Source organism: Perognathus longimembris, chromosome 20 (assembly GCF_023159225.1).
Source record: "Perognathus longimembris pacificus isolate PPM17 chromosome 20, ASM2315922v1, whole genome shotgun sequence".
Taxonomy (NCBI): Eukaryota; Metazoa; Chordata; class Mammalia; order Rodentia; family Heteromyidae; genus Perognathus; species Perognathus longimembris.
In genome coordinates this window covers 40,213,264-40,234,977 of record NC_063180.1, presented here as the reverse complement: position 1 = coordinate 40,234,977, position 21,714 = coordinate 40,213,264, and the positions used below count along the sequence as shown (strand labels likewise).

Below are 21,714 nucleotides of genomic sequence, written 5' to 3'. Positions count from 1 at the left end.
GGCTGCCTTGTTTTCCAAATTTAAATTGTGTTCTTCAGGGCTGGGAGTATGGCCTAGTGGCAAGAGTGCTTGCCTCCCATACATGAAGCCCTAGGTTCGATTCCTCAGCACCACATATATAGAAAATGGCCAGAAGTGGCGCTGTGGCTCAAGTGGTAGAGTGCTAGCCTTGAGCAAAACGAGGCCAGGGACAGTGCTCAGGCCCTGAGTCCAAGGCCCAGGACTGGCAAAAAAAAAAAAAAAAAAAATTGTGTTCTCCAATATTTGAGTCGTAATTCTGGAGGGCCTCTCATAGTCGGCATTTCTATGTTTATCATAGCTTCACTCCCCCAATTTGCAATGTCTGTGAAAGGAAATCGATTTACTCATCCTAAAGCTCAAAACATAATTGGATAAATGTATGAATAATAGGATTGCAAAGCCAGAGAGCCACATGTGTCAACCGGACTTCAGATTTCTACACCACCACCAGGAGGAGGTAGCACACAAAGTGCCATTTCAGACATTTGTTTTTTTGTTTGTTGGCATTCAGAGGTTTCTTGGGGATAACAATCTCATATTGCTCATGTGAGCACCCCTGGTTTTGGGAAAGCACTAAAACTCATTTTTTCCGTAGATGTCTAAGAAAGCAGCGAGTAAACCCATGATGTTTTCCTGAGGGCCGTATAAGGGCTTTGTTCAATCCCACTCGTCTCTACTTGTACCTGGCTCCTCAGGTCATTCAAGGTTGGCCTTTTGTCCTTCGTCACTATCCTGTGTATACATGGAAACAGAGGTGATAAGATGGTGAACCCATTTGGGTGGGAGGAGCATGTCTGTGGGTGGGCGTGGCCTCTGCTGGCAGGCGGGGCCCACTTCGGTCACCTGATCTCACGCACAACACTTTAAACCCTGCATGTGTTCAGCTATATGCTTGACAGTCTCAATTCCACTTTCATAGGTTATACATATACTTAAAAAAATTATGGAACTTAATACACAGAAATAACTGGGAGCCAATATGATCTATTCATTCAAATGTCAGCCATTTCCTATACTTACTTGCTTCCTGACCACCCAGTGAACAAAAACCATTTAACTACCCTATACTACACCTGAGGAAAAAAGTCTGAAATGCTGACTACAAGGGGCAAAGGATTTGTGTTTCAGTTAGCTCAATGGCAAGCTTTCCAATATCAAGTTAAAGTCACTAGATTTTGTAAGGCTCTGGTAAAGCAGTAACTAGAGATCATCTTGTTCAACTCTTTAAGATACTTAAGTTTTCAAGACTCAAAAGCTGTAAGTCATTTTACCCAAGATCTCAGGCCGTTGCCTGTATACACATACAGCTAGAGAACAGAGCCTCCACCTACCACTTGGTGATCATTGAACCCTGGGAAACAAGTTAACTTCAGTAAATATGAGGAGTCTCCCCACTGGGCTTAACTGAGGGTGAGGGTATGGCTAGCAATTCCCTAGCCAACTAACTTTCATTTGTTTATTTTTGTTATTATAAATCAAGAAGCTAGGTTTCCCACGTGAGTCACTGAAGAATCAAAGTTGCTAACATTCCCCAAATTATTGTCTTTTACTCTCTCTTTTTTTTTTTTTACAGTAAGAGCAATACTGCCAAATGTGTCCCAGAGTCATGTATCTTCTTAGATATTTCTCCTTGAAAAAAAAAAAATGGTTCTTTGGTAATGAAGATGAAGCCTGGTGTGGAAAGTTCGAGATGTCCTGGCCCCAGCCCGGCCTTGCCCTTCCTTTGCTGCCTGTTCTAGCTGCTGGGCCTCCATGTTCTCCATTCAAAGGCACGCAGGGCCGGAGGTGATGTGTATCCACTGTCTTACTGTTTAAAATCCTGCCGTGGTTGCTGGGATCTTATAGAAGAGGAAAGCATTTTGCTTCCTGTGTTCAGGAACAGCCTTGAGATCAGGGGTAAGATTCCCCCCCCCCCGCCCCCCACACCGGTAAGTATTAAAAAGTAGCTACTGAACGATGAATGGGTACAACAGGGAGGGGTGTCTTAAAGGGATGGGGAGAAAAAGTGCACATTCCATGTGGTGATGAAAAGTTGCTTCCAGTCTCTTTAAGAACTATTTCTGTCCTCTTCCCGCCCCATGAATTCGGAGTGCTCTCAGGCTTCCTATCTCCAAGGGGCTGGCGGGAAAGGAATCTTGAGCATAAGAGGGCATTGGAGTGACTGGGATCCTGTCCATGGGACACACATCTCTTTCACTCCCGAGCGGCCTTCTGTCTCTGAGGGTGGATTTGATCTCGGTCGAATGAGCGGGGAGCTCCTGGCCCTGGGGGATGTTCTTGGGTTTTGACCTTTTCTTTTTCGAATGATCGATTAAGAACTTAAGCAGCTTGCCTCTCAGTTTCCCCCCGCTCGCCGGCCTTGACGGGTCGCTGTCCACAGAGCTGGAGTTCCCACTGGGGAAGTCGTCGTCCCAGGACGACGGGCTGCTGTCCCCCGGAAAGGCTGGCGCTTGTCCTCCTTGCTCCAGACCCCCCAGCGGCTCCAAGGTTAAAGCCACAGCTGGCTTTTTCTTGGCCTTTCTTCCTTTCTTACTGAGCGCTCGTGGGCCTGCCCCCTTGGCGTCGGCCTTTCCTGCCACTCTGGACACGGTTTGGGACTGGGCCTTAGTGGGCTGGCTGTTCCTGGTGGCCGGGCAGATCTTGTGTTTGTGCGGATTGGGTGGCCAGCTCGTCTTGCTTCCGTTCTCCATGCTGTTCTTGATGATGGCCCTCACCGCCGCCTCGCTGTCGTCCACCAGGGGCGCATTGTAGTTGGACAACGTGTTTTTGGAGGTGAGTTGCTTGACCAGCTCCTTGTTGCCTAGCAACCGGGCATGTGCCAGCTCCGACCTCTGATGCCTGGAGAAACACTTCTTATAGAAGGCGATCTGTTCCGTGAGGCGGGCGTTGGCCTCATACTTCTTCATGGACTCCAGAAAGCTGAGTTTCTTTCTCAGCAACTTCTCTTCTTTCCAGTTGAAGGAAAGAATGGAGTGGGATTTCTCGGTTTCTTTGAGCTTGATGGTCTCTTTCAGTACAGCGGAGCACTTGTTTCCTTGGTGGCTGGAAGTGTCCAGCGAGCTCTGGGATTTGATCTGGTAGCTTCTCCTTGAGATTCCCAGTTGATCTAGGGGACCTGCCATTTCTCGGTCCACCTACGGACGGAGCAGCCAGTGTTCTGTCACCAGCCCCGTGAGGGCGCTCTGTGACATGAGGCCTCTGTGACCACACAATTCTATTCCAGGCCTCGGTGGGGTGAAGAACTCTGGGCGGCCAGGACTGGTGATCTGTGGCCGGCTGTGTGCTGGAGGGGCCCCGGCTGAGCGGCCTCCTCTGCGGGAGGAGCGGGATTGGCCGCAGCGGTGTTTACTCTCAGTGACTTCCCGGTGCGAGGGGGTTTCTTCCATCTGGCTCCCTGTAGCTCTCCCTGGCCGGGATGACAGGGAGGTCACCCCTAGGGCGACGCACAGCTAGGAGATGAGCAGTTACAGGGCGGACAGGGCGGGTTTCTGCAGGCTGACGGACAATGATTGCCGTGTCGTTTCGTGGTGTGAGCTCCCGAGAACGAAACTCACGGCTTTGTTCCATTTTGGCCCCTTCTGTGTTTGTGATGAGAACTGAGGAGAGAGAGACCGTACGAATAAAGGAGACACGGCTGCTGTCGGTCTGTCCCCCCCAACACCAGGTGGGAAGCCTGTCGTTCCGGCTTGACGTTCACACACTGGGTGGTCTCGCCCACAGTGGCAGGAGGGTGGTCACGGGTCTCGTGGATGGGGCAGGTGTCGGCCTGCAGAAACTCCGAACTCTGAGTCCTGCTATGTCAGCCCTCGAGCAGTAGTCCTACTGACACCAACCTCCTCACACAAGGCCAGTGAATTGTGTACTGACTGCAGCTACCGTGTAATGAAAGGTTTGTATTAGGGACTGGAGGCGTGGCCAAAATGTAGAGCACTAGGAAGAGACGGAGACCCTGAGTTCAAGCCCCACTATCAACACACACACACACACACACACACACACACACACACACACCCTGGCTAGGTATTGATGGCTCACACCTGTAATCCTAGCTAGTCAGGAGGCTGAGACCTAGAGGGTATGGTTCAAAGCTAACCCTATCTCCTATTCATAAGTAAAATACCAGACTGGAGGTGTAGCTCAAGCAATAGAGTGCCGGCAGTGAGCCAAAAAGCTGAGCCAAGAGCACAAGGCCCCGAGTTCAAGACCCAGTATAGGCGCACACACACTCAAAGAGATTCATGTTATGTGGGGTTTTTTTGGTAAGATTTTTAAAAAATTGAAGGGGTTCATTGCAGCATTTACATATATGTCTACAATGTATCCTAACCAAATGCACACACTTGTCCCTCGCCCCATTCCTGCTTCTAAAATAATGTCAACAGGTTCCGTTCTGTTTTCGTATTTTTCAAGTAAAGTACTTCAACTGTATTCATCCTCATTCCCCTTCTTCCTTTGCTCTCCCCCCTCCTGCTGATAACCTACTGGCCGTCTTGTACTTTCCTGTCACTTCCACTTTTTTAGTCTGTGTTTAATTGTACCGGGGGGTTCATCATAACATTGCAGCTATGCGTATATTATATTTAATCATTCTCCATTCCCCATTCTCGCTATTGTTGAACAGCATTGAGATTCCTTATTCATTCCTTCATATATATTTGCAGTAAAATTTGATATTCACCCTCCATCATTTTTTATCTCCCTCCTCTCAATCAGTTCCACATTCTCAGTGGGTACAGATCAGCACTTCCATGTATATGTATCCTTTAGGTGCAGTTTATACAAATGAGCATTTATGTGGCTTCTGAACATGGCTTAGCTCATTCAACATGATCTGTTTCCATCTGTTTTCCTGTAAATGATGTGGTTTTTGTTTTCTTTACGGCTGTATAGTATTCTATGGTATGTGTATCATATTTTCTTTGTCCATTCATTGGTTGTTGGGCACTCTGATTATAGAGTGTGCTTGTAGCTTTCTCTTATGTTGATTTACACACCTTAACATATGTGAAGTAGCATCATGTTGGTGTGATAAGATAGGGCCATTTTTGTTTTCTTTAGGAAACACCATACTGAATTCTATAGTAGTTGAACTGGTTTATATTCTGGCAGTGTATTAGGATTTTCTCCCACATCTTTGCTAGCATTTGTTGTTTTCTTTATGATTGCTATTCTGACCACTATGAGGCAGAATCTTAGTTGAATTTTGGTTTTGCATTTGCTTTGTGGTTAAGGATGTTAATTATTTCTTCATGTATCTGTCATTTGTACTTTTTCTTTGAAGAATTCTTCTAAGAAGAATTTGCTTGCCCATTAATTTATTGCATTATTTATTATTCTGCTGTTTAATTTTTTTGAGCTACTTGTTCGTTTTGGATATCAATCTTCTGTCTGTTGAATAGCTGGCACCGTATTTCTCCCATCCTTGTCCGCTGTCTTTTGGTTCATCAGATCCCAAAGCCTCCTTTTCCTGCTTTTCCCGGCAGCAGATACCACCTGTGTGGTCTTTTCTCAAGAAGAGCTGCTTTGTCCTATGTAAATATACAAAGCTATGATAGGTCCCTCACCTTCCTTCCAAAGAGACCCTACTCTTGGCTTATATTCAGGGCAAAGATTGTAGAGTGTTCTAGTGAAATTGAATGGTTGAAAGATAGTGATTTTTGAGCTGGGTGCCAGTGGCTCATGCCTGTAATCCTAGCTGCTCAGGAGGCTGAGATCTGAGGATCCCAGCCCAGGCAGGAAAGTCCCTGAGACTCTCCTCTCCAGTAAACTACTCAGAAAATGCTGAAGGTGGGGCCGGGAATGTGGCCTAGCGGTAGAGTGCCCGCCTTGCATGCATGAAGCCCTGGGTTTGATGCCTGTACACCACATAAACAGAAAGAGCTGAAAGTGGTGCTGTGGCTCAAGAGCTAGAGTTCTAGCCTTGAGCAAAAAGAAGCCAGTCAGGCCCCAGGACTGGCCAAAAAGAAAGAAAGAAAAAAGAAAAAGAAAACGCTGAAGGTGGCGCTGTGGCTCAAAGTGGTAGAGAACCAGGCTTGAGAAAATGAGTCTCAGGCAGGAACAGCGCCTCGGCCCTGAGCTCAAAAACCCCACAACTAACAAAAAAGAAAAGGGTAGTTGGAGACATTAATAATGCCCTAGTTTTAATAAGTGATAAAAAGGTCCATAGAGAAATAAATGACTTAAGTATTATAGACAACTGGAGGTAACAAATACATTTATATTATTCATGCAGTCCTTTAATGGAAAATGTGTTTTAAAAATACATACTCCTGGGCTGGGGATATAGCCTAGTGGCAAGAGTGCCTGCCTCAGATACACGAGGCCCTGGGTCCAATTCCCCAGTACCACATATACAGAAAAAGGCCAGAAGTGGCGCTGTGGCTCAAGTGGCAGAGTGCTAGCCTTGAGCAAAAAGAAGCCAGGGACAGTGCTCAGGTCCTGAGTCCAAGGCCCAGGACTGGCCAAAAAAAAAAAAAAAAAAAAAAAAAATACATACTCCTGTAGGAGTGCCTATGACAACCTAGGGGTAACAATGAAAATATCTGTACCCCACACATGAAAGGACTATGACCCTGCATAATCATATTTTTATTTTTCTCCAGTTGCACAAAGCAAGTGAGTAAATTTTCATGCCAGTGTGGTAGAGCCTGAGGTCCTGCTTTTTTCCTTGTCACGTTATGGGGTCCTCAAATAATAGCAACAAGAAATTTCTGTTCAGAAACAATGGAAACCAAGAAGATGCTGGGAGAAATATCTAGAATACCGAAAGAAAAACATGGTAAAATTAAAGCAGCAAATAAGGCCTCCCCAGATACATCTGTGACCCTACCCCACCCCCAGAAGACTTGCCCTGTGGGAAATGCTAAGGAATGTGCTTTAAGCTGAAATAATTCATAAAAACAGCTGACCAGCTAAATCTCAGAGTCACGAGGCGGCCCGTTTTAGGTTATGAATCTTTTTCATTGATTTAAGAAATCTCAAGAGGTAGAGTTTGGAAGGATTTTTTTTTTTTTTTTTTTTTTTTTTGGCCAGTCCTGGGGCTTGGACTCAGGGCCTGAGCACTGTCCCTGGCTTCTTTTTGCTCAAGGCTAGCACTCTGCCACTTGAGCCACAGCGCCACTTCTGGCCATTTTCTGTATATGTGGTGCTGGGGAATCGAACCCAGGGCCTCATGTATATGAGGCAGGCACTCTTGCCACTAGGCCATATCCCCAGCCCTGGAAGGATTTTTGTTTGGCACACAACCTAGGAAAAAAAGCAGGACCTCATTTCAACCAACTAGGTGAGCATGGTGGTCTACTGCCTACAGTCCCTGGTAAGTAGAGGCACAGGTAGGAGGATTGCAGGCTAGTTCTTGGCAAAAACTTGAGCTTCAATCTAAAAAAATAACTGAATCAAACAGGTCTGGTGAAAGAGTGCTTTCCTAGCAAGCACAAGGCCCCGAGTTCAAATGCCGGTACCACCGTAATAGTAATAATTATTATAGATCTATGTTAATGGACACAAGATGAAAGGATGTAACTTTCTTTGCAACAATGATATGGGTCTTAGAGTTAATAAAGAACTTTTTCTGCCATAAAATTAATTTGATCATCAAATCATTAGGAAATTAAGGTGTTTTTCACTCCTACGGTAGCCATGAAAAGAAAACTAAAAGTATACATCGAAAGAATACTAGGAGGGAATTATACTGGTACCCTAGGGGCCATGAAATTCCCCAAAGAAGGCAGTTAAAGAAGCTGAGGCTGGGTGCTGATGCGCACACCTGTAATCCTAGCTGCTCAGGAGGCTGAGATCTGAGGATTGCAGTTCAAAGCCAGCCCAGGCAGGAAAGCCTGTAAGACTCTTCTCTTTAATAAACTTCCAAAAGAGCTGTTTCAAGTTCTGAGAAAAAAATAATCTCTAACTTGCTTTCAACAATGTGGGTTCTCTTACCTTAAGCAATTTTTTTTTTCACAATGGGAAAATAACATTGTGGGTAAGTGTTCACCGGTAAGTTGAATTGCTAGGTGAAACTCAGGATCAACCACCAGAATATTCCTATCCCACCAAAACATCAGCTAAGTCATCTAGAGTCCTGTTGGGGATTTCCTGTCACCTGTGATTTCCTAATTTCCTTTTAGATGTATTTACCCCAAACCAAGAGCATCATTGCTATAGACTCAGATGTTTTCAAGTCTAAAACTCTAACCAGGCACCAGGAGGCTGAGGTCTGAGGATCATAATTTGAAGCCAGCCTGGGCAAAAAAAAAAGCCTATTGAGACGCTTATCTCCACTTAACCACCCCAAAGCCAGAAGTACAACTGTGGCTCAGTAGTAGAGAGCTACCTACCCTTAAAGAAAAAAAGCTCAGAGACAGCGCCCCGGCCCTGAGTTCAAGCCCAGGAGACCCAGCAAACACAAACACACACGCACACACAAATCTTAAATCACTATTTGGTCAGGCCCACCCACTTTGCCACAGACTCATCTTTTTAAGTAGCTAAATAGTCCTCCTCCTACCGCACAGGTTGGCCTAAAATTTAGTTTGTATTTACACGAAGCGTAGGCTTAGTGACTGATTGACTCAGATGAGCGTGAAAGGCCGCATGATAGTGTCCGTCCTGGCAAGGCTGGATCTGCAGGCTCACTTGTAGAACGAACCGGGGAGCCATGGTATCTCTAAGACGACTGAACAGAGTAAGTACATCAGTGTTCTCATCGCGTCCGTGCTTCTTTGTCATAGGTGTGTGCATACGCGCGCGCGCACACACATCTGTATAAAATGTTTTGTAGAGATGCTGATATAAGATAAAAGTATAACTTTGGTACCTTCTAAACCTTTCAAAGTTATTAAACAATGCCCCTGTTTTCTAGACCATTCCACAAAGCTAAGTAGTTAGGCTTGATGAGGACCCTGTGTGTCTCACGACTATTTCAATGTACGGAAGGAATGTCAAAAACATGTCCTCCATCATTTTATATTTTCATATTAGCATTTCTCAAAATAAAGCAGGAGCAGGAGTTGATAGCTGGGATTTTTTTTTTAAATCTTAGGCTGAAAATGGGGACATTAAAAACTAGGATTAAAAGTTCAAACATAGTTTAAATATGTCAGGAACAAAAAAGTTTGGGACTGGAAAACCCAAGCCATTCATAGTTCATGCTTTTATCAGAGTGCATAATATTGTGCATTTTTTCTACTGTACAATTAATTTGGGCTTCTACCTTAAAGTAGACGTTTAGCAAGTTGTAGAGAAATGATCATGTGGTGATTTTTATCACAGAAGAAAAATATAAGTCATAGAATTTAAGAATGTACAAGAAAGGTATGCCAATATGCTAAAATTTTAAAAAGTAACTATAACAAACTATATTTTCTGAAAGGCCTTGCATTAAAGAGAGAAAACATTTGACTCATTATTGGGACTTTAACCATTGAGCACCAAGTAATACACAATTTGCCAGACAGTATTCCTAAGATACATATTGACCAACATTTGGCTTTGTTTCTTGCTATCATTTTACTTCGTACCCAAGAATAAAATACGTATAGGAAAGAACATACACTAAAATTGGATCACTCAGTAAACACACACCATCCCAAACACAGCAAGTAATCAGAACATGGAGACATAACTGGATGCTGAAACGAGCCAGGTTTCTTAAATCTGACTCACACATACCATCAAGAAAGAGAAAATGACAAGTCAACAACTGAAATAAAAGCTAAACTCCACATACTGTGACCATAAATAACACCTACACATCATGAATTTACTCTTTTAAATGTTCAGGAATTAAGCAAATGAGGATAGACATTTTGGCATAATAAGACCTCATAATGTTTTAGATACAATATTAACTTTCATAAAAAGTTCTCCTAAATTCTGCAGTTTTTCCATTAAAGCAGAAAAGACAAAAGGAGAGAAAAATGATAAGGATTCAATAATGTATGGGACACTGGTGAGAATTTCAGTAAGGAAAACAAACACCATAAGAATGGGTCTTTTTTCTTTTCTTTTTTTTTTTTTTTTTTGCCCGTCCTGGGGCTTGAACTCAGGGCCTGGGTGCTGTCCCTGAGCCTTTTTGTGCTCAAGGCTAGCACTCTACCACTTGAGCTACAGTGCCACGTCCAGCATTTTCTGAGTAGTTTACTGGAGATAAGAGTCTCACAGACTTTCCTGCCCAGTCTGGCTTTGAACCATGATCCTCAGATCTCCGCCTCCTGAGTAGCTAGGATTACAGGCGTGAGCCTCCAGCACCAAGCAGTAATATTCTTAAATACGTGTTGAAAGAGATAAACACATGGCTCTCAGGACCCGGCACAGAGTACATGGTATGTAAATTCCAAAAGATAGTGGCTTGGTACTCACCCCTCTTCTCGCATCTATAGATATCACCAACCTATGAGAAAAAGAAGAGGAGGCATAATGTTGGAAAATGCTCTACAGAAATGGTGACATGGAACTAAAACAAGGTTCCATTTGTTAGTTCCAGTAGTGGTGTTCCCTTCTTTTAGAAATCCTAACGATAATTTCAGCACACAGCACCGTTGCTGACTGCTTTCTGAACATCATTAATATATTCATTTGCCATTCAACCAAGTATTTGCTCTGTCCAAGTGAGTAAATACTTGTGCTTAAAAAATAAAACAAGATAAAAGATGTGCACTGCCTTCATCGGTGAGCATACCAATGCCCATTATGAGCGCAAGGCAGTCTTCCCAGAATGGCATCACCAGTGGGCTCCCACTGGAGCCAGGCTGGGAAACTTATTTGTCTTATAAGACAGCGCACATCTGGTTCTCAGATTGACGTCTGCACGGAGTCCTCCTGCGTCCTCAGAGCCTTGTGCTCATCTGGATGGGCACACACGCGCCCCCTCGTGGCCAATAAGAACCAGTAGCCAGGCCTGTTGAGGGCAGCCTGGTCTACTGTGTTGTGAATGGTGGCTAGTCAGTACATTCAGAAAAACCTGTGACTTGTACTAGGCTAGTAAAACAATGAAAAGGCTTTTTAAATGTTTCAGCACTAGCGAAATGTTCCAAGAAATTACAGAATGAAAGGCAAGAGGGCTGACAGCAAAGTTCTGGAGCTGCCAGATGGATAATGAGAATCCAGGGTGGGTGACCCTTGAATTTCATTAAAAAATGTTTTCCCCCAACATAAACTTGTGAAAAACTGCCATCAATTTTTCAAAATTATCTAGGTTACTTTAAAGGAGGTGTGTGTGTGTGTGTGTGTGTGTGTGTGTGTGTGTGTGTGTGTGTGTGTGTGTGCTGGTTCTGGGGCTTGAATTCTGGGCCTGGGCACTGTCCCTGAGCTTTGTTGCTCAAAGCTAGTGCTCTATCACTCAAGTCAAAGCTCTACTTCGGGGCTGGGGATATGGCCTAGTGGCAAGAGTGCCTGCCTCATATACATGAGGCCCTGGGTTCGATTCCCCAGCACCACATATACAGAAAATGGCCAGAAGTGGCGCTGTGGCTCAAGTGGCAGAGTGCTAGCCTTGAGCAAAAAGAAGCCAGGGACAATGCTCAGGCCCTGAGTCCAAGAGCCCCAGGACTGGCCAAAAAAAAAAAAGCTCTACTTCCAGCTTTTTTGGAGATAAAGAACGCCACAGACATTCTGTATGGGCCTGTGATACTTGTGGACCTTAGAGCTCCATGTATCTGGATATTCAATCCCCCTGTACATTTTGGAAGTGGAGAACCTTATATTTTAATAATTCTGCCCTTTTCTCATTTCATCAGGAAATCCCTTCATTCTTTTTTTTTCATGTTATTGTAAAGGTGATATACAGAACATCTGTGGTCACCTAAGTCAGGTAGAGAGTACATTTCTTTTTGAACACAGTCACCCCTTGCCTCGCTCTTGCCCAGTTTTCCCTCCCATTCTCCCCTGCAAGTTGTGGAGTTCCTGTTCCACATAGTGTCCAGTGAGGAGCACCATTATTTTATATGATCCAAGGTACAGAGGCATTGCACCTTTGTGTTCCTCCTGCGAATATGCTCCTTTAGTCCTATTCTATGAACATCTAGAGACCTGAATAGTTGATCATGTCTCAGTGTATGTTTTTCTTTTTGCCATCTAATGTGTTTATTGTAGATTGATAGGCACATTCTAGTTACCACAAATGAGGGGAAACCATGTAAGCTGTGTTTCTTTGGGTCTGCCTTACTTCTTATATTCTTTCTTTGATGGTATGCCAGCCATCTTTTGGTTATTGTTTTTACATTTTTTTAATGAAGAGAGTCTGATAATACTTTGGCATGAAAACATCTCATTTTAGTAAATTTTAACCCAATATGAAATTCCCACAACAGTTCTCCTAAATTCTACATGTGGTCCACCAGCAAAAGAAAGATTGAGAATGCAAGAGAACATAATACAGATTCAGTCAGGCCGGTGTCACTGGTGAGATTTTCAAGGAGGAAAACACTACACAACATTCTCCAAAATGCTTCTGAAGAACTATGCAGACTCAGAACCTAGCATATGTGAAGTTCAAAAACTCTTGGGTTCAGACTCACCCTTCTCTGAAGTAGAGGAATTGATCCCAGCTCTTTCATGTCAGCAAAGCATGAGGAAAAAGAAAACATATTTCACTTTAGATACTGCTAGACAACCAGTACAATAAAGATCTACAATATGGTTCCATTCACATGAGTTGAGCTAGGATAGTTCTAGCCCTATTTCCCCTTCTCCATACAGTCAATCAACGTGGCTTAATATTCCGACCTGTTAGCCAGATTCTATTCTGAGTCCTAGTCAGGCATTCTTGCCTTCTTTAGGGAGAAAGCAAATGGGACTTTCAGTACGCATCCCTCTTGCTCTCCTCTGAGTTCTGCATTTTAAGCTTCCTCGTTGGGTAGTGGAGCATGTACTGCCTGTCCATAAGTGTCTACAACTGGCTGTTAAAGGAAAAAATGAATCTAGTCACTGCCCAAAGATGTGCCTCGACTTCTAAGATAGGATGCCGGTGCCTGTAGTGACAGCAAGAAAGCTTCCCACAGTAGCAGCCCCGAAGGATTGCCCGGTAAAGCCAGGCTGAGCATCTTAACTAGTGCTTCCAGAGAAAACCTCATCTGGTTGGGCCTTGTCCCAGTCTAGTAATATTAGACGTATCAGTGTGGGATAAGTTTGACACTTTGAATCAACTAAAAGTTTCCAGGAATAAGTCATAGGATTCCAGTAAATGAAAACAAAAAAGCAAGACTTGAAACGTCCACATTCTGAACATACCAGAAACAAAGATAAACCGAGGAGGAACACCAAATATTAATTGCACTCCAAATCAATTGGTGACACGGTGACACAGCTCTCCCAGAACGATTTAGGGCCCATCAAAGCTCTTCAGAGAGGTGGCCGACCTCAAAATGCTTCATCCACAGAGAAGAAAATGTGTCTCCTGGGGAGGCAAACGCATTGCAGCCTCGGAGATAATGAACACAGAATCGGAGACAACTCTCCGAACAATCAGAGAAGCTGCTCACCTCTCTTCCCTTCAAGTACACAAACCTGTCGTGGCTCAGTACCTGCAGCAGAACATCAAAGGAGGAAAAAAAAAATCAGGCCAGAAAAAGTACTAAGTACAAGCTCAAGCAGTACTGGTTCCTTTAGAATCCCTACCAGGGAAGCCAGTACTTCCCAGGCTTTGCCATGCATGCCACAGTTGCTCCATCATTTCTTCTCCTGACCATTTTATTTCTTCACCTCTTTCCTTCCTGGTTTCCCCTGCAAAGAGCCAAAAATAATCTATATGAAGATGTCCAGTGAGGAACAGTGTGGTTAGATTTTTTCCAGTAGGAAAATCCAAAGTCTTCAACTAATGAACATTTCAAGGAGGGTGACATGACGGGAAACAATGGAGGAATACCGCATTGGAGCTCAGTATCACCAGGCATATTTTCCTATCTTTAGTCAGGACAGTTACATCACCTGTCAACATCTCAAAGGTATTCCTCCCACCCTAATATCATATTTGAAGCCACCACCAGAAGTCTTCTTAGATCAGTTATCTTGGGTGGACGTTCGGCTTGACTGTAGTTCATTGAGACAGGATGAAAATCACCAAAGGAGATATATTTACTCAGTAGTGTAGAAACAAAGAATTGGAAACTAAGTGTGAACGAGGGGTATATCAGATGATTAAAATCTCTTAGGACTGGGGTTGAGGATTTAGCTCAGTGGAAGAGTACTTGCCTGGCAAGTGCAAGGCCCTGAGCTCCGCCCTCAGCTCCGTCAAAAAGAACAACAAATCTCTTAGAAGATGGCTGGCAGGATGTACAGCAATGAGAAAAAGAAACTAATTCAAGTCACTGATTACATAAGAACTATGCAGAGTCTGGTCGCTAAGATCATATGGAGAATTTCTCTTATGAAGCTATAGAAATTAAACAAATGAGGAGACCCTGATAATATTTTTTTCCTAAATACATCATCTATGATTTTTGATCCAATATGAAATTTCTATAATACATCTCATATTCTTCATGTGCTACCCAATGAAAGAAAGATTTAGAAGGGGAGAAAAAAAATGATAAGGATATAATAATATAGGTGTCAGGGATGAGAATCTGTGAGGAAAACACCATCAGTGTATGCATGACATTTCTCTGAATGAACGCCAGGGTCTAAGATATCACAGAGTACCTGACACCCAGATATCAAAGCGCGTTGGTTCCTTGTTCTCTTCTCTGAAGTAGAGAGACAGATTCCAGCTCTTCTGTGTCAGCAGTGTGACAGAAAGAGAAGGAGGCACATGTCACCTTACAAAGGGATTGACAACAAAAGCAAAACAATTAAAATACAGTGCCCTTGCCATTCATTGGCATAGGCTGACGTGGCCTTCCAGTGAGTCTCCGGGGGCTTTCCATCCGCACCTTCATGTAGCTTCCTCCTCATTTACAGAAAAACAAAGCTAGTCACTGAATAGAGGACTTGCATTCTCTCCTAAGACAGGCTGCTGAGAGTGAGAAAGCTTTCCCACAGTAGAATTGCTGAGGTCAACCAGTAAAGCCAGGATAATGATCTTTCTCATCCTATTTGAGGGCTCTCTTCTGGTTCTCAGGCTGAGCTTGTCAGTGTATGCAAGCACTTGCTACCAACTGGCAAAAAAAAAAAAAAAAAAAAAAAAAGCAAAGTAGCAGAGTAGTTGCTCACCTCTCTCCTGCAAAGTAGAAGAACCCTTTGCGACTTCAGACCTGCACCAAAATATAGAAAATAAACTAGATCAGAATAGATACTAAGTTAAGGTCAAGCAAAACACAGTAATGGCTTCTTTATAGAAATCTCAGTACTTCCAGTCCTTTGCACACATGCTTCAGTTGCTTCATAATTTTCTCTCCTGTGCATTTCATTGCCTCACCTATTTTCCTTTCTGGTTTCCTCCAAAAGGAGCCCAAGAGAGTCTGTGTGAGGATATCCACTAGTAACAAAGCAGTTATCTCTTACATAGGAAAATTGAAGCTTGTCTTCATGTAGTAAAAGTTTTAGGACAATATACCATAAACCAAAAAGGAGAAGGCTTGTGAGAATGGGAAATTATTCCAATTGAGAAATATTCCAACAGAACCAATTCTGACTGACTTCTTGGTGCGATCTGAGAGCTGCTGCTCAGCCACAGCTCAGATCACTGTGCGGATCCTTGGTTGACAAGCACCCATGCATAGCTCAAAGGCATTCCTCCCACCATTCTATTACTCACAGGTGCATTCATCATGTATCAGAAACTTGGGTGGACAACTGCTCTGATTTTAGTTCATTTAGACATCATGACAAATCTACAAGTTTCCCAGGCTCTTCCAGTGAGAGTCACCCAACAATAAGTTAGAGTCATCCACTAATTAGTCACTGGAGAGAGTTGTCAGGGTCGAACCATTTACATAATATCATAAAGAGTTTGGAATGAACTGTGACCCAAGCATCCATCATGAAATAGATGACTCAAGCGTCTTAAAATCCATCCACCTGGCAGTTACAGAGAATATGATATTGCTTGCAGCTGATTGGGTTACAAGAAGATACATCTTTATCTTATGAGTATAGATAGGATTGTTACCTGACATGATTGTATTTTTTTCTGACTATAGCAACCTTATTTCAACATGACCTACTCTTAGCCTAGCAAATTCAGTGCCATGAAATGTTACCTACTCTCAATACTTGCAAATAGCTGGGATTTTACAATGCAACTCAGTCCTTATAGCTACAGTACATTATTCTCTTATAAGCTATGAATGTTTCTCTTCTTCTTCCTCAGACATGGAAAGGACACATACAGGGAAGAAAGTATGTCAGGAATAAATATTCACTGGACCTCTGGAATAGTGAATTAATGAGTTCACAGATCTTGAACTCTAATACCACTGGCCATAGATAAGATTTTTTAAATCACCAAGAGTAGAGGCTTACCTTTTTTCCCTGAAGTAGAAGACATGGTTGTTTGTGGCTTTGCACCTGTAGCAGCAAAATACCAAAAGAAAACAGATCTGAAAAGGTACCAGGCAGGAATCATCCAGTTTTATTGATGCCATCTCATCCACATCATGAAGAGAAGAAAATTATGTATCTAGCTTCTAATATTACAACAATTAAAAAAAATTCAAGTCAATGATTATGCTAAAAGCAGGAATAAATGGAATATGATTACTAAGGTCCTATAGAGAATGGATTCTCTCTTCATCTATAATTTTGAATATGAATTTTCCATAATAAATCTCCCAAATTCTTCATGTGGTCCAATATTAAGAGAAGGAGATTAAACAAATGAGGGGGGACCTGTATAAAGAGCTCTTCCTCTGCAAATCAGGAATTAAGCAGATGAGAAGAACCTGATAATTTTTTGCACAAAGAGATCTTCTCAAAAATGTTTGATTAAGTATGAAATTACCATAATAGATCTAAATTCATCCTGTAGTCACCAGTGACAAAAAGCCTTAGACAGTTTATTTTTGTCAGTTGTGGGGCTTGAACTCAGGGCCTGGGTGCTGTCCCTGAGCCTCTTTGTGCTCAAGGCTAGCACTCTACCACTTGAGCCACAGCACCACTTAAAAAAAAAAAAAACATCTGAGGGCTGGGGATATAGCCTAGTGGCAAGAGTGCCTGCCTCGGATACATGAGGCCCTAGGTTCGATTCCCCAGCACCACATATACAGAAAACAGCCAGAATCAGCGCTGTGGCTCAAGTGGCAGAGTGCTAGCCTTGAGCGGGAAGAAGCCAGGGACAGTGCTCAGGCCCTGAGTCCAAGGCCCAGGACTGGCCAAAAAAAAAAAAAAAAACATCTGAAGCACTGAATAATGCAGGTGTCAATGGTGAGAATCCCAATTCTTGAAAAAGTCATTGCGGAAATAAACCCTGACACCTGAGAATCTGACACAGAGTACTTGACACATTCTTGAACATTGCGGAGAACCTTGGTTTAGAACTCACCTTCTCCTCTGAAGCGGAGGAATCCATCCCAGCTTTTCTATGTCAGCAATGCCTGACAGAAAGGCAACATATGTCACCTTAGGAATTACTTGATAACCAAAACAATAAAGAACTAAAATATGGTTCCTCTGGCATTAGTTAGCATGTGGACCTTTTTATTTATTTATTTATTTTGGTAAGGTTTTGGGGATTTTCAGTACACATTCTGGATTGCTTGCTCCTTTCAGAATCCCAGCATTTGAACGTCCTCATTCGTTACTCAAGAACTATATCCCACCACCAATATTTACAACCCCGTGTGGAAAGGAAATGGAGCTACTCACTGACTAGATAAGGCATTTGCATACGTCTCATGCATCACCCTTGCTGGCTCCTGTCTGAATGCCACCTACTTAACGCCTTCATTTATTGCTCAGCAATGTATTTCCTATATGCAGGCATCAAAACTTCTCTTTTCAAATCAAATTGAAGTTAGTCCCTTCCTAAGGTGAAGGGTGTGCACTGCCTCATAAGATGGGACACTAATGACTACTGGGAGCAAAAGAGCTTTCCCACAGTGCTCTCTCTGAGGGAGGCAGCAGGTAGGCCCGGCTGAGAAACTCATTTGTCTTATTACAGAGCCCTCATGTGGCGCTCAGCTTGACGCCTGCACTGACTTTTGTGCTCCTCACGGACAAAGAAGCATTTCCACAGCTACTCCTATTCTGGGCAGCCATTTACTGTGTGATGCATGAAGAACGATAAATGTACAGTCGATCGTTGCCCCGAATTGGATCTGTAACATCTTTAGTAAGGAAAAAAAAAAATCACTTCCATAGTTCTGGTCAATGAGGTGAATATGTTTAAGAAAATACAGTGGAAGTTTCCAAAGTTAATGTTTAAGAAGTCAATCATATCACTGCAGTAAAAACTAGTATGGGAAGGCTCTAGATGTGCCAGGTAATAGCAAGCCAGTGCTTTGAATTGCATTAGAGATGATTGTGACTAAACATAACCCCTGAAAAATGTCACTGGTTTCCCAATATTATTTAACTTTAAAAAAATGAATTAAAATGAATAAATACCTATCAATGAATAAACAAAAAAAATATTCCTCAGAAAGGAAGTGATACTCTTAAGGCCAAAACACATCTTTTAGGAATAAATCCACCGGTTGAGCTTCTGAGACAATAAACTCAGCAGACTTTGGCCCTTTGACATCACTAAGCAAAGCATACCAATCAATCAATCAATCAATCAATCAAAGCACCAGAGTAGCTGTTCACTTTTTTCCCCCAGGTGCAGTAATGTGGTAGCTTTCAACTGTAGCAGAATATCAAAGAAAAGTATCAGATTTATTCTAAGTAAAACACAGTACTTTTTCCTTTACAGGTATGTTAATATATTTACTTAATATTATAGGTACAAAGTGTTGAGACTTAACTACACCCTTGAATATATCATGAAAAATATTAAGATCTATTAGAAATCACCTGATAGTATCAAAGATGAAACTCTCAAACTCTTTCCAGCTAATTGGGTTATGGTCGAAATCCAAGGCAGATATATGTTTATATTAAACACATAACATTGGCTGGGCTCTGGTGGCTCATGGCTGTAATCCTAGTTTCTAAGGAGGCTGACATCTGAGGATCGTGGTTCAAAGCCGGCCTGAGCAGGAAAAGTCCTTGAGACTCTTACCTCCAATTAACCGCCATAAAAAACGGGAATTGGAGCTGTGGCCCAAGGGGTAGAGCACTAACCTTAAGCAAAAGAAGCCCAGGGATAGTGCCCAGACCCTGAAATCAAGCACCAGGACCAGGGGGCGGAAAAAAGAACATAAAGTTATTACCTCACCCCACTTTATATGACTAGAAGTAATGTTATTTCAATAGAGCCCCAAACTAGCTTAGCTAATTATGTTTCATGAAATTCATTTTAGTATCTTAGTAAATATCTGACTTTCCCCCCCAATGAAACACTACACTCATTACTATTACCTAAAAATCTATTTCATTACTACTGTATAAAATATATTACCATTCCTTAGCTGTGTAAAATATCCTAATGCAAAAATGAATTGTTCATTTTCCTGATATGTCGTCTTATCAACCTCATCTAGCTTTTAAAATACACTGAGATATATCAAAAGACAATTATGGGAGAGAACCTAAAGCTAACTATAATAAGAACCTAGGAATACAATCAATTTGGTTATTTGTGTTTTGGTGGGGCGTCGTCCAGATGGATAGTATCTCCTCCTGTCGGCTGTGGTAATGGCAATTCCAGTACCTATCCCCACCGCTGGCTCCTTTCTGAATGATACATATATTTTAAAACTTCCTCATTGGTGCTAAAGAACCCATTTCCTGTCTAAGTATCTACAATGATGTTCAAGTGGACATAGTAATTTAATAGTTTCAAGAAGTCCATTATTTGGTAAGATAGGATGCTGATGCCCATTGTCAGAGCCAGGAAGCCATCCCACAGTGGTATAGCGAAGGGGTTCTCAATGAACCCGAATGGTAAATACGCATTCCCCCAGCCTACGTGTTCTGCATTAGGAAGAAGAAATGTACAGTAGACATGTTGCTCTGTGTTACATCTATCCTACCTCGAGTATAAAAAGGGTTGTGACTTCTGTGGTGAAAATTAGGTGAATATACGTGTAAGTTCTGTCAACCTTAAAAGTTAACGTTTAAGGGCTGGGGATATGGCCTAGTGGCAAGAGAGCTTGCCTCGTATACATGAGGCCCTGGGTTCAATTCCCCAGCACCACATATGCAGAAAACGGCCAGAAGTGGCGCTGTGGCTCAAGTGGCAGAGTGCTAGCCTTGAGCAAAAGGAAGCCAGGGACAGTGCTCAGGCCCTGAGTCCATGCCCCAGGACTGGCAAAAAAAAAAAAAAAAAAAAGTTAACGTTTAAGAATTCAGTTATGGGGCTGGGAATATGGCCTAGTGGCAAGAGTGCTTGCCTCCTACACATGAAACCCTGGGTTCGATTCCTTAGCACCACATATATAGAAAAGGCCAGAGTTGGCGCTGTGGCTCAAGTGGCAGAGTGCTAGCCTTGAGCAAAAAATGAAGCCAGGGTGGCTGGGGATATAGCCTAGTGGCAAGAGTGCCTGCCTCGGATACACGAGGCCCTAGGTTCGATTCCCCAGCACCACATATACAGAAAACGGCCAGAAGCGGTGCTGTGGCTCAAGTGGCAGAGTGCTAGCCTTGAGCGGGAAGAAGCCAGGAACAGTGCTCAGGCCCTGAGTCCAAGGCCCAGGACTGGCCAAAAAAAAAAAAAAAAAAAAAAAAAATGAAGCCAGGGACAGTGCTCAGGCCCAGAGCCCAAGGCCCAGGACTGGCAAAAAAAAAAAGAATTCAGTTATATTATTATAAAACAAGAGTGGAAATACATTGGGTTCAGGATTTTGCTCAGTGGAGAAGCAATTGTCTGGCAAGTGCAAGGCCCTGAGTTTGAGTCTCAGTTCTGCAAAATGAACAAACAAAATATAGACTTTGCCGGTGCTGGTGGCTCATGTCTGTAATCATAGATACTTGGGAGGCTGAGATCTGAAGCTCACAATTCAAAGCCAGCCCAGCCAGAAGTCTTTGAAACTCCAACCAGAAAACCAGAAGTGGAGCTATGGCTCAAAGTGGTAGAGCAAAAGAGCTCAGGGACAATGCCCAGGCCCTGAGTTCAAGCCCCACAACCAACAACAACAACAAAAAAAAAACAAAAAGAAGGAAAGAAAAAGTTTAAGAAGTTAATCATATCATTATAGTAAAAACAAGAGCAGAAGCATCAAATTTGTGTAGGCACCAGATAAATGCATGTCAAGGATTTGAATTTCATTCCAAATTATTGTTATCCAACATAAAATGCTCAAAAAATTTAGCAATTTTGCAGTACTAATTTTTTCCACAAAGATTTTAAATGAAATAATAATAGTCAGACAAGACAGCAACACACCTGAGACCAAAAACATATCTCTCAGGAATATGGGACATCACTAACTATGGTATAAAAGCAAGACTTTCAGAAATCCCAGAGCTTAGCTGCTCACCTTTTGTCTGCAATGTGTTGTAGCTTTTGACCTGAAGCAAAATACCAAAGGAAAAAAAAATCAGATGAGAAAATATATAAGGCAATTATTCCAAGTAGAACATGTTAATGCTTCCCTTACAGGAATGTTAATATATTTACCCAATGTGATGGAATCACGGAATTGAGAATTTACAGTACACTTGAATATATCACTGCAAAGGATTATTAAGATCTATGCTCGAAATAACCTGACAAGATCA

At 42.7% G+C, this 21,714-nt stretch overlaps 1 protein-coding gene and 1 non-coding gene across 12 annotated transcripts in view; one reads left to right on the top strand and one right to left on the bottom strand.

Annotated features, from left to right (window-relative positions):
• Ube3a (ubiquitin protein ligase E3A) overlaps nt 1-21,714 on the top strand; it is a 139,756-nt gene that overhangs the window by 80,387 nt on the left and 37,655 nt on the right. For all 11 annotated transcript variants that reach the window (XM_048329476.1, XM_048329465.1, XM_048329469.1 and 8 more), the window contains one exon: nt 10,398-10,460. In XM_048329476.1, the coding sequence (XP_048185433.1) occupies nt 10,398-10,460 (63 nt within the window). The remainder of the gene's footprint in view (nt 1-10,397; nt 10,461-21,714) is intronic.
• Nucleotides 10,810-10,863, bottom strand: LOC125339167. The gene has a single exon (XR_007208455.1). It is a non-coding gene; the product is annotated as a small nucleolar RNA SNORD109A (small nucleolar RNA).